The sequence below is a fragment of the Notechis scutatus genome, chromosome Z (assembly GCF_049901735.1).
Source record: "Notechis scutatus isolate UNSWTSFEM ecotype Mainland chromosome Z, rNotScu1.2, whole genome shotgun sequence".
Taxonomy (NCBI): Eukaryota; Metazoa; Chordata; class Lepidosauria; order Squamata; family Elapidae; genus Notechis; species Notechis scutatus.
Window position 1 is genome coordinate 130410586 of NC_142025.1, and position 12204 is coordinate 130422789.

Here is a 12204-nt window from a genome sequence, read left to right on the forward strand (position 1 = left end):
ATTCATTTTTCCACCTTTTAACATCTCATTTTAGAGAACAGCATGATTACAGGTTTCACATATACATACAAATATGACCATAGTTACATATTCAATTTTTGTATTCAATTTCTTATCTTAATGATGCTTTTATACATTTTCTATTTTATTCTATTATTCCCAATGCATATCTCATTTTAATTCACATATATTAGCTTCATAATTGTTATACTTTAATACTTTTAACTGTCACATATTTATAGTCCTCTTGAATTCTGATTAATAACACTCCTTCTATAAATTGGTTTCCCTCCTAAAATATCAGTTTAAGTGCTCCACCTCCAAGTTACATATTCATTATCTCCCTTTTTAAATCCCATTAAGTGTTTAACATTTTATTACCTAAATCATTAAAAAATAATATTCAAAATACATACAAAATATACTTATCCAAGTTAATTAGGTGCTTTCTCCTCCAGCTTCTACCTCTCCCTGTTCAAAGCTCCATGCTATCAAAAGCAATTCACAGCTTATTTGTTCCCCTTTCTGTTTGCTGCTGTAAATCCTTTCTTAAAGATTCTTTGAAATGTTAATCCTGAAGGTAGCTTCCATTTAATTATATCGTCCTGTTCCTCCTGCTGTTCACTTCTTTTTCTCTCTCCTGCCCAATCTTATTCCAGTCTCATCTTCCCTTTCAGGGTGGCCATTTTTGACCACCGCTTCAGGCATCTTCGGGAGGGAGTAATTGCCAAGCCGGGGAGGAGATTTGTGACTCCCCTCTACCCAGCTGACAGTCTCCCCTTCCTCCACCACCCCATGAGGTGGCTTCTGCCCCAGATCCAAAGGATTGGGGCTATCCAATGCCGAAGCACGAACCAAAGCCACACACGATCATGGTCAGTGGTCTGTCTTCAGGGAAGCTCAAAACAGGAAGTCTTAAACCCATAATTCTTGAGATTGGGGGGGAAACTTAGAAAAGTAAAAAGGTCAGCTCTTTCTCTATTTGCAAAGATGACATCTCAAAAAGGAGAATGAAGAAATACCAGAACAGTTCAAGTTTTCCAGTTGAAAGAATATCTAATTACAAATGGAAACGTACACAATGAAATATGAATCACACACTTCTTTCTTTCTTTTTAAACTATCCCATACCAGATGTGTTACTCAGTATGTAATTTGTAAGCAAAAGGTATATTGGTGATTGCATATGGATCTAAGTGCCAGGAAGGAATATTCTGAAAGAAATGGTGTTTGCAAGACACTATATGTGTAATTTCATCCTTATCTTAGGAGCCATTGAGAAAAAGTAGAGAGACTGTTTGGTGGTGGGGTTAAGACCTCAAGGTAGAATCCAGGAAATTGTGACTTCTAATTGCGCCTTGATCATAAAGCTAACTGGGTGACCTTGGGGCGGTCACTCTCTCAGCTCTAGGAAGCAGCCTATGGCAAACCACTTAAAAAATCTTGCCAAAAAAACTGCAGGAACTTTATACTTACTGAGATAAATATAATCTGAGGCAAGAACATTAATAAAGCTGTGAGGAACAGAATCATGTTGGAGAACAAACATTCTATTGGGTTAAGTGTACCATGTAAAAGAATCAGACTGAAAAAAACTTCAGAGTCTCCACTTGCATTGCAAGACAGAAAAAAGAGATAGTATTAATATCCTACAGTTTTATTTCATTGTTTTGTTCTGTTCCATATGTCTCCAGGGGGATTTGAAAGATGCTTATGGAGATTTCATAATGGCATGAAGATAATCATTATGTGCTTGGAAAAAGTGTTGCTATTATTTAGTTGAAGAATATTTGGAACATTTTCCAAAAACCAGCTGTGACTATTTTTGTAAAACTATGGAATTTTTTTAAAAAAATGATTATGTGCCATGATTATCATGTTTGACTCCTAATGACCACATCAATAGATCTTGTCCATGACAATCTATCTCAGATCTGTTTTTTACCAGTCTCCCAATGGAGCACTCATCACCACTGTATGTGTGTCCATCCATCTTAATGCTGATTGTCCTCTTATGTTTTCTTCAACCTTTTCCAGCATTAAACACTTGTCCAGAAAATTGTGTCTTTGCATAATTAATCCAAAGTATGATAGTTTGACTGTGGTCATTTGTGATTCGAGTGAGAATCACAGCATTATTGGGTCCCCCATCTTTTACTGAAAAGGAAAATTGGACCGAGTGAAAAAAATATCAAATATTCTGTAATTGTGTCCATTCTTGATTTTCTGCATCACTGGACCATCCATGAGCTAAAGATTAAATTTGCCATTATATGGTGCTAACCACATGTTATCTGCCAAGAAGCCTTGGCTAAACAGAGAGATGTGAGTTACTGAAAACAATGCCATTCTTATTGCCACAAAATATTCTGAGTAGTGACACATGGATTTTGTTCTGAAAACCAAGTGTTTCAACAAATAAGACATTTTATTGAGTGCATCTGGCACATAGGAGCCGAATAACAGAATTTGAAAATATTGTAAAGCAGAACTGTAGACATTATTTAGGCTTTATTTATGAATTGTACTCTAAAACAGAAGTGTATGTTTCATCCAATCTTACCAAAAGGGTAGGATAGCACTGATAATTGATCTGCAACAATTGGAGTATCAGTGAATGACTTAGCTGTGGAAAACTGTGGAAAAACTCAATGGTTTTGGAAGTCAAGAGGGAGGAAATGCTAGTTTTGATTTTATTTCCCATCCCGTTACTTTCTTCTTAAATAACATATGAACCAATGGAATTTACTGAAATGGTATATATTGTATACTCTCCATGATGAAGATTGATTATGATATACAGCATTATAAATTTGAGGATGAAATTTTGAGAATACGTTTCCATGCTACCAAAAGTAACCAGATAATTCTGTTATTTATTTATTATATTGATTCATATAGTAGCCCATCTCACAGTTTTGGTAAGCACAGGATTAAAATGCAGCAAATTAAAAATAAATAATAACAAACAACAATAACAGAATAAAGGTGTTAAAATAGAGTCACAAAGTGTAGATTTTGTAAGTGTAGTTTGGCAACCATAGAGTAATAATAAATAGTTTCTAATATTTAAACTATTATTTTATTTGTGTGTATGTGTGTGTGTGTGTGTGTGTGTGTGTGTGTATACAGGCAGAGAAAGACATACCTTTTATGGATACACACAAGTTGTATTTTTTTGTTTTCTGATATTGAATATATTGTAATCAATGTCAATTTAAACACAGCCCCTAAACCTACAACCATATAAATACCCTCTTCTTATTCCTCTTAGGCAGGGATGGTATTCTACTGGTTCAGACCAGTTCAGGTAAACCGGTAGTTTGGGTGACCAATTGGCCCCGCCCACCCACCATTGCTCTTTCCTATGCTTTATTTCCTTCTTTTGGAGCACAGCTGATTCATGCAGTAGAGCGGTTTTGCCATGCCTCAGCTGTTTTACTTACCAGGGCTGCAGTAGAAGGGAAGTATTATAGCTGAAAATGGGCTTTTTAAAATGGTGTGCATACACACAAAGTGTGTGTTTGTTGCTCAAACACACAAAGCACACTTGCACATGCAAAGCACGTAATCACTGAACCAATTGTTACACCGATTGAATTGCACCATTCCTCTTAGGTCTCTTTTAGTTCTTTACTTATTACCAAAAGTCTTTCTATGATCTATGTGAGTCATTTTTTACCTTTTCTCAAAGGTGCTTTTCAAAAGGCTTTCTTTTTCCCCCCCTTGAAAATGTTTCACTTGTCATCCAAGAAGCTTATTCAGTTCTCTCTGAATGGTGGAGAATGAAAAGATTTATTCAGATCTTTTGAAAAGCACATCTGGGACCTGGAGAAGTTGAGAATCTCCATAGACATTATCACCTTTTCCCTATTTTCTTCTGTTTAGAAATAGAACAAGTGGAACAAAAAGTCAAAAAGCAAGCTCAAATTTTATTTCTTCAATTTCTACTTCACTGTTTCCCTTTTCTTTTTCCTTCCCATTGTCTTGGCATACCTCATTTTCCAACAGTCTCTGTGACAGCCTTCAATAACTCTTATGTCACTCCCAATACACTTCTCTATTTGTTGAAAAAGCAGTCTAATCTGATATATGGGAACCATACCATAAGAACTCATTCCAAATGTCACATTTCAGACTTGTACACTTTTGGTATAAAGACAAAAAAGATCCTAATTTTTAATTAGTTCTGCAAGATTCACAGCACAAATTAGGTTTCTGTCACAATTTGGAAAAAGTATAGTACAGTTAGTTTTGCTTCTTTATCAGCTGCTCCTTTCTGTTCAAATCAGGCCTCAGAATAATAATGTAGCATTTAGGGGCAAAGATACAACCCAGTAAACCAGCTGCAGAAGCCAAAATGGAAAATATCTCTACTGCCACCATATATTTCCCCTTAGTGCTCAGATAGCTGGGAACAAAGGATATCCAGACACTACAAAAAACCAACATGCTGAAGGTGATAAATTTGGCTTCATTGAAACTATCAGGCAGCTTCCTAGCCAGGAAAGCCACCATGAAACTGATAACAGTCAAAAACCCCATAAAACCAAGGACCGTATAAAACATGATGGATGAACCTTCGTTACATTCCAGAACAATTTCTTCAGATATAGAGTATGTGTCTGAATCTGGGAATGGAGGAGAAATTGCTAGCCACACACTACAAATGGTGACTTGTACCAGGGAGCAAGACAAGACAATAGTGTAAGCTAGCCTTTTCCCCACCCATTTCCTCATTTTGGAGCCTGGCTTGGTAGCCATGAAAGCAAGAACAACAATGGTTGTTTTCCCCAATATACAAGAAATGGCTACAGAAAAGATAACACTAAAAACAGTTTGCCTCAAGAGACATTTCATCTGGTCTGGTTGCCCAATGAAGAGCAATGTGCAAAGGAAGGAGAGGATGAGAGCAATGAGGAGAATGTAGGTTAGGTTCCTGTTGTTGGCTTTGACAATGGGAGTGTCCTGATGTTTAATGAAGATACCCAGTACCATGGCTGAGAAGAAAGAAAAGAAGAAAGCAACAGTGGTCAAGATGATTCCCAAGATTTCTTCATATGACAAAAATGTGATATGTTTTGGAATGCAAGTATTTTGAGCTTTATTTGGGTATTGATCCTCTAAACACCAAAAACAGTCATCTGCATCTGAAAAAGAAATCATTTCAGTCATATTTAAAAAGTTTATAAATGTCAGACCCAGCCCAAGAATAACACAGAACTGCCAACTTCAGTTCTTTATTTGCTCATACCATATAGGCTTGCCAGACTAAACCAATGGATAGGTCCTGGAGATTCTAGGGAATGGCTATCCTAAATCTCTTCCTATTTCTTTGATCCAGCTCCAGAATGTGTTTTATATTGTCTCATTCCCCCCTCCCTGGTAAGGTGCTCCCTCCTTCTTTGGAAACTGCTACTTCATTACAGTCCATCACACCACCTCTCTCTCTGTAGGCACAATCCACCATAATAAATGATGAAACAAGCTTTCAAAATAAAGTCTGAATTCTTTTCATTTATATTTTGATGTGTTATGAATCATAAAGTCTATATGTTTACATACCTTTGTAGCAGTGGTAGGATTCAAATTTATTTTTACTATTGCTTCTGTGGGTTTGGCTTGGTGGGTGTGGCATGGCTTGGTGGGTGTGGCTTGGTGGGCATGGCAGGGGAAGGATACTGCAAAATCTTCATTCCTTCCACACTCCTGGGGGAAGTTACTGCAAAATCCCACTCCCTCCCCATCTCACTAACCTTCTTTCCAGCTCGATTCTCCTGTGCAGGACAACCAAAAAGACCCAGCCAATCATCTAGTTTTTTTTTGTTCTAGTTGTTTCCAGTTCTATGGGGCAGTGCTCATCTCCGCTACTAAGCCGAAGAGCCAGTGCTGTCCGAAGACGTCTCCATGGTCATGTGGCAGGCATGACCAAATGCCAAAGGCACACGGAACACTGTTACCTTCCCACCAAAGGTGGTCCCTATTTTTCTATTTTCATTTTTTTTATGTACTTTTGAATTGGTAGGTTGGCAGAAGCTGGGACAAGTAATGGGAGCTCACTCTGTTACATGGTGCTAGGGATTCAAACCGCCAAACTTCCAACCTTTCTAATCAAAAAGCTCAGAGTCTTAGCCACTGAGCCACCATGTCCCTTTTTTTCAAATAGTAGTCCCTGTCTATCTCAAATTATGACCAACTTGTTAAGTTTATAATTTGATTTCTGGAAAACTTACTAGGATTTTCCCTTTATGATATTTCTTACCTGCCTTGTTTGAGATCTTCCTTCTTGACACCGAAGGCAATCATAGCAGCAAAATGGTTTTCCTTCTATTTTGATCCTACTGTAACCTGAAACACAATGATAATTGCATGCAGAAATGGGTTGCACCTGTTGAAAATTAAGAATGGAATATTCAGAAACTATTCATTATTATTATTATTATTATTATTATTATTATTATTATTATTATTATTATTATTATTATTATTATTATTAAGAAATTCCTGCATTTCAGATACATGGATTCCATAATTTTTCTTATACATTTCAGATTTTTTCAATTTGAGTATGACATGAATATATTATCCACTTGGCAAATCCAAAGTTGTACAAATAAATTTTCTGTTCCGTGCCTTCTGAAATCAACATTCATCTTAATCTAAGAATGACATTCTATTTGAACCATTAATATTTGTAAAGACTGTTATGACTTTCACTAATATTTTGCATTAATTATGCATAATATTATGTTTTTCACAAGAGCAGCATGGTGGCTTAGTGGTGAAGACACTCGCTCCTACTCATAAGATTGTGAGACCAATCCTAGGTAGCAGCAGATATTTGTCACTTGGACACAAAAAAACATCTGAATGGTTTTAGAAAGCTCATCTGTCAGTAAATATCCAACTTCATCCAGTTGCCCTGACTGAACCCTGAATTTAGGGATTACAGCATCATAATAGGGAGTAATAGTACAATTTTCACTACGCTCCTTATTCTACAAATACAAGCAAACAGCCTGAAAACTTACCATGTGATGTGGACATGGGAACTTGTATTTATTTAATATTTATTAAGGATTTACATCCATAGACCAAAATAAAATTAAAAGCATGATATCTCAAAATGAAATTGCCTATTCAGTGGTAGAAACTGCAAATATCTGTATCACATTCAGTTTTGATGGTTTCTGTCTAGATTAGGACAGCACAAAATTTGGGTTCCTTCTAAGAGACTCTGCCTTCTCATTTAAGAGGCATTGCATCATTCCTGTTGTGACCAGTCTGAATTTAATGAATTGTTTGTTATTGAATGAAGATTAGAAGAGAGATTAACTTTATCCTATTATGGAGATATATATAGGGCATTTCAAAATATCTGTGCATTGTCTTAATTTTAGTATCAAAACATACCATACGTATGTATCAAAACATACCATAAATAACATTCCCTCTTAAATAGGGAATTTTATTGGATTTCTTGATCAACAGCATGGTTCTTGATCAATAGCATGGAACATATAATTTCTAAGTATGCCAATTTGGCTGTCTCCCCGCCCAATTTTCATGCAATAAAAATTAAAAGCATTTTGAGTACTTTTTTCAAGTTTTTTTACTCTTTGTTCATTTGGACAGTAGGATATATTCCATAACTTATGGATAGGACACATTCATAATGATTAGAACAAAATTATCTGAAAACTGAAGTGTGATATGAATAAGGAGATAACATTTCACCTATTCTGAGCCTACCTGCTTAAATATAGTGGGCCAGATAATAATCTCAGTAGAAATGGACAATAGCTTGTTTGGGGAGAAAATGGATCTACTTTCCCAACTTTGACTCGATGGAAGGATTGGTTGGGAAAGTAACCCAGTTGATCACATCAAAGCCAGTTGCTATTTTCCCATGTTGATCAAAGAAGATATTTTCTCCAGCACTGTTGTTAAATGAAACAGTCCTCAGGTACTTATGAAGCTAAAGAAAATTAAATTAGAAGTGGTAAGAATATATACAAATAATTTAATACAGGTTAATAATAGCTAAATGTTCCTTCAGAATTCCAAGGAATATTAATATTAACAAGCTAATGGAAGGAAGGAAGGAAGGAAGGAAGGAAGGAAGGAAGGAAGGAAGGAAGGAAGGAAGGAAGGAAGGAAGGAAGGAAGGAAGGAAGGAAGGGGGGAGGGAGGGATCGTGTTGAAGATAATAGTCCAGTTGCCTTTTTGAAAAAGCACTTTTGAGATATCAGGTAGAACATTTTTGATAGAGTAGAATAGAATAAGAATAGAATAGAATAGAATAGAATAGAATGAATAGAATAGAATAGAATAGAATAGAATAGAATAGAATAGAATAGAATAGAATAGAATAGAATAGAATACTTTATTTGGCCAAGTGTGATTGAACACACAAGGAATTTGTCTTGGTATAAATACTCTCAGTATACATAAAGAAAAGGTACATTTGTTAAGAATCAAGAATCATAACATACAACACTTAATGATAGTCATAGGGTACAATCAACAGTCAAATCATACTAGAAACAGTCAATATAAATCATAAGGATACAAGCAACAAAGTTACCGTCCTACAATCACAAGTGGGAGGGGATGGGTGATAAGGTGTGATGAATAATAGTAATAGTAGTGTACACTTTGTAAATAGTTGAACAGTGTTGAGGAATTATTTGTTTAGCAGAGTGATGGCTTTTGGGAAAAAAATGTTCTTGTGTCTAGTTGTTCGGTGTGCAGTGCTCTATAGCATCGTTTTGAGGGAAGGAGTTGAAACAGTATTTTCACAGCCCTCTTTTTGACACATGCAGTATACAGTTGAAGGCAGGTGGATAGTAATAGCTTTTTTCTGCAGTCCTAATTATCCTCAAAGCTGTATCTGTCTTGTTGGGTTGCAGAACCAAACCAGACAGTTATAGAGGTGCAGATGATAGACTCAATAATTCCTCTGTAGAACTGTATTAGCAGCTCCTTGGGCAGTTTGAGCTTTCTAAGTTGTAAAGAAAGAACATTCTTTGTTGTGCTTTTTGATGATGTTTTTGATGTTAGGTGTAGTAGAACCTAGAAATTTGAAGGTGTCTCTACTGTTGATACTGTGTTGTCTATTATTGTAAGAGATGGTAGTATGGGAGGGTTTCTTCTAAAGTCTACCACCATTTCTACGGTTTTCAGTGTTTTCAGTTCCAAATTGTTCTGTTACATCACGAGGCAAATTGTACAACCTCCTGTCTGTATGCAGATTCATCATTGTCTCGAATGAGACCCATCACTGTTGTGTCATCAACAAACTTCAGTATTTTAACAGATGGATCATTTGAGATGCAGTCATTGATATATAGGGAGAAGAGAAGTGGAGATAGCACACAGCCTTGGGGGCCCCTGTGCTAATTGTACAGGTATCAGATGTGATTCCGCCTAGCTTCATCTACTGCTTCCTGTCTGTTAGGAAGCTAATGATTGTCATGCGTTGAGCGACCGGTCTGTTGTTTTGATCTTCTGGTTGATTGCTGAATTCCTCTCAGAACGGGACCCTCGCAAGGGTGAGATACAGAGAAGCCCTCACAAGGGCGAAGTTTGGTAAAAGCAGGACCCTATCCAGGGTGAGTTTAAAAGTGATTGCAAAAGCTAAAAGAAAAAAGAACACAAAAAGTTTATAAATGTCAGACCCAGCCCAAGGCAGATAACACAGAACTGCCAACTTCAGTTCTTTATTTGCTCATACCATATAGGCTTGCCAGACTAAACCAATGGATAGGTCCTGGAGATTCTAGGGAATGGCTATCCTAAATCTCTTCCTATTTCTTTGATCCAGCTCCAGAATGTGTTTTATATTGTCTCATTCCCCCTCCCTGGTAAGGTGCTCCCTCCTTCTTTGGAAACTGCTATCATTACAGTCCATCACACCACCCTCTCTCTCTGTAGGCACAATCCACCATAATAAATGATGAAACAAGCTTTCAAAATAAAGTCTGAATTCTTTTCATTTATATTTTGATGTGTTATGAATCATAAAGTCTATATGTTTACATACCTTTGTAGCAGTGGTAGGATTCAAATTTATTTTTACTATTGCTTCTGTGGGTTTGGCTTGGTGGGTGTGGCATGGCTTGGTGGGTGTGGCTTGGTGGGCATGGCAGGGGAAGGATACTGCAAAATCTTCATTCCTTCCACACTCCTGGGGAAGTTACTGCAAAATCCCACTCCTCCCCATCTCACTAACCTTCTTTCCAGCTCGATTCTCCTGTGCAGGACAACCAAAAAGACCCAGCCAATCATCTAGTTTTTTTTTGTTCTAGTTGTTTCCAGTTCTATGGGGCAGTGCTCATCTCCGCTACTAAGCCGAAGAGCCAGTGCTGTCCGAAGACGCTCCATGGTCATGTGGCAGGCATGACCAAATGCCAAAGGCACACGGAACACTGTTACCTTCTCACCAAAGGTGGTCCCTATTTTTCTATTTTCATTTTTTTTATGTACTTTTGAATTGGTAGGTTGGCAGAAGCTGGGACAAGTAATGGGAGCTCACTCTGTTACATGGTGCTAGGGATTCAAACCGCCAAACTTCCAACCTTTCTAATCAAAAAGCTCAGAGTCTTAGCCACTGAGCCACCATGTCCCTTTTTTTCAAATAGTAGTCCCTGTCTATCTCAAATTATGACCAACTTGTTAAGTTTATAATTTGATTTCTGGAAAACTTACTAGGATTTTCCCTTTATGATATTTCTTACCTGCCTTGTTTGAGATCTTCCCTTCTTGACACCGAAGGCAATCATAGCAGCAAAATGGTTTTCCTTCTATTTTGATCCTACTGTAACCTGAAACACAATGATAATTGCATGCAGAAATGGGTTGCACCTGTTGAAAATTAAGAATGGAATATTCAGAAACTATTCATTATTATTATTATTATTATTATTATTATTATTATTATTATTATTATTATTATTATTATTATTATTATTAAGAAATTCCTGCATTTCAGATACATGGATTCCATAATTTTTCTTATACATTTCAGATTTTTTTCAATTTGAGTATGACATGAATATATTATCCACTTGGCAAATCCAAAGTTGTACAAATAAATTTTCTGTTCCGTGCCTTCTGAAATCAACATTCATCTTAATCTAAGAATGACATTCTATTTGAACCATTAATATTTGTAAAGACTGTTATGACTTTCACTAATATTTTGCATTAATTATGCATAATATTATGTTTTTCACAAGAGCAGCATGGTGGCTTAGTGGTGAAGACACTCGCCTCCTACTCATAAGATTGTGAGACCAATCCTAGGTAGCAGCAGATATTTGTCACTTCGGACACACAAAAAAACATCTGAATGGTTTTAGAAAGCTCATCTGTCAGTAAATATCCAACTTCATCCAGTTGCCCTGACTGAACCCTGAATTTAGGGATTACAGCATCATAATAGGGAGTAATAGTACAATTTTCACTACGTTCCTTATTCTACAAATACAAGCAAACAGCCTGAAAACTTACCATGTGATGTGGACATGGGAACTTGTATTTATTTAATATTTATTAAGGATTTACATCCATAGACCAAAATAAAATTAAAAGCATGATATCTCAAAATGAAATTGCCTATTCGTGGTAGAAACTGCAAATATCTGTATCACATTCAGTTTTGATGGTTTCTGTCTAGATTAGGACAGCACAAAATTTGGGTTCCTTCTAAGAGACTCTGCCTTCTCATTTAAGAGGCATTGCATCATTCCCTGTTGTGACCAGTCTGAATTTAATGAATTGTTTGTTATTGAATGAAGATTAGAAGAGAGATTAACTTTATCCTATTATGGAGATATATATAGGGCATTTCAAAATATCTGTGCATTGTCTTAATTTTAGTATCAAAACATACCATACGTATGTATCAAAACATACCATAAATAACATTCCCTCTTAAATAGGGAATTTTATTGGATTTCTTGATCAACAGCATGGTTCTTGATCAATAGCATGGAACATATAATTTCTAAGTATGCCAATTTGGCTGTCTCCCGCCCAATTTTCATGCAATAAAAATTAAAGCATTTTGAGTACTTTTTTCAAGTTTTTTTACTCTTTGTTCATTTGGACAGTAGGATATATTCCATAACTTATGGATAGGACACATTCATAATGATTAGAACAAAATTATCTGAAAACTGAAGTGTGATATGAATAAGG

The 12204-nt window shown here is 36.2% G+C and overlaps 1 protein-coding gene across 1 annotated transcript in view; it reads right to left on the minus strand.

Moving 5' to 3' along the window:
* Window positions 1-4248: 4248 nt before the first annotated feature.
* LOC148129279 (vomeronasal type-2 receptor 26-like) overlaps window positions 4249-12204 on the minus strand; it is a 50816-nt gene continuing 42860 nt past the window's right edge. Inside the window, exons 7-8 of the mRNA XM_087947265.1 lie at window positions 10740-10866; window positions 4249-5150 (exon numbers count right to left, since the gene is read on the minus strand). Of these exons, the coding sequence (XP_087803391.1) occupies window positions 4249-5150; window positions 10740-10866 (1029 nt within the window). The remainder of the gene's footprint in view (window positions 5151-10739; window positions 10867-12204) is intronic.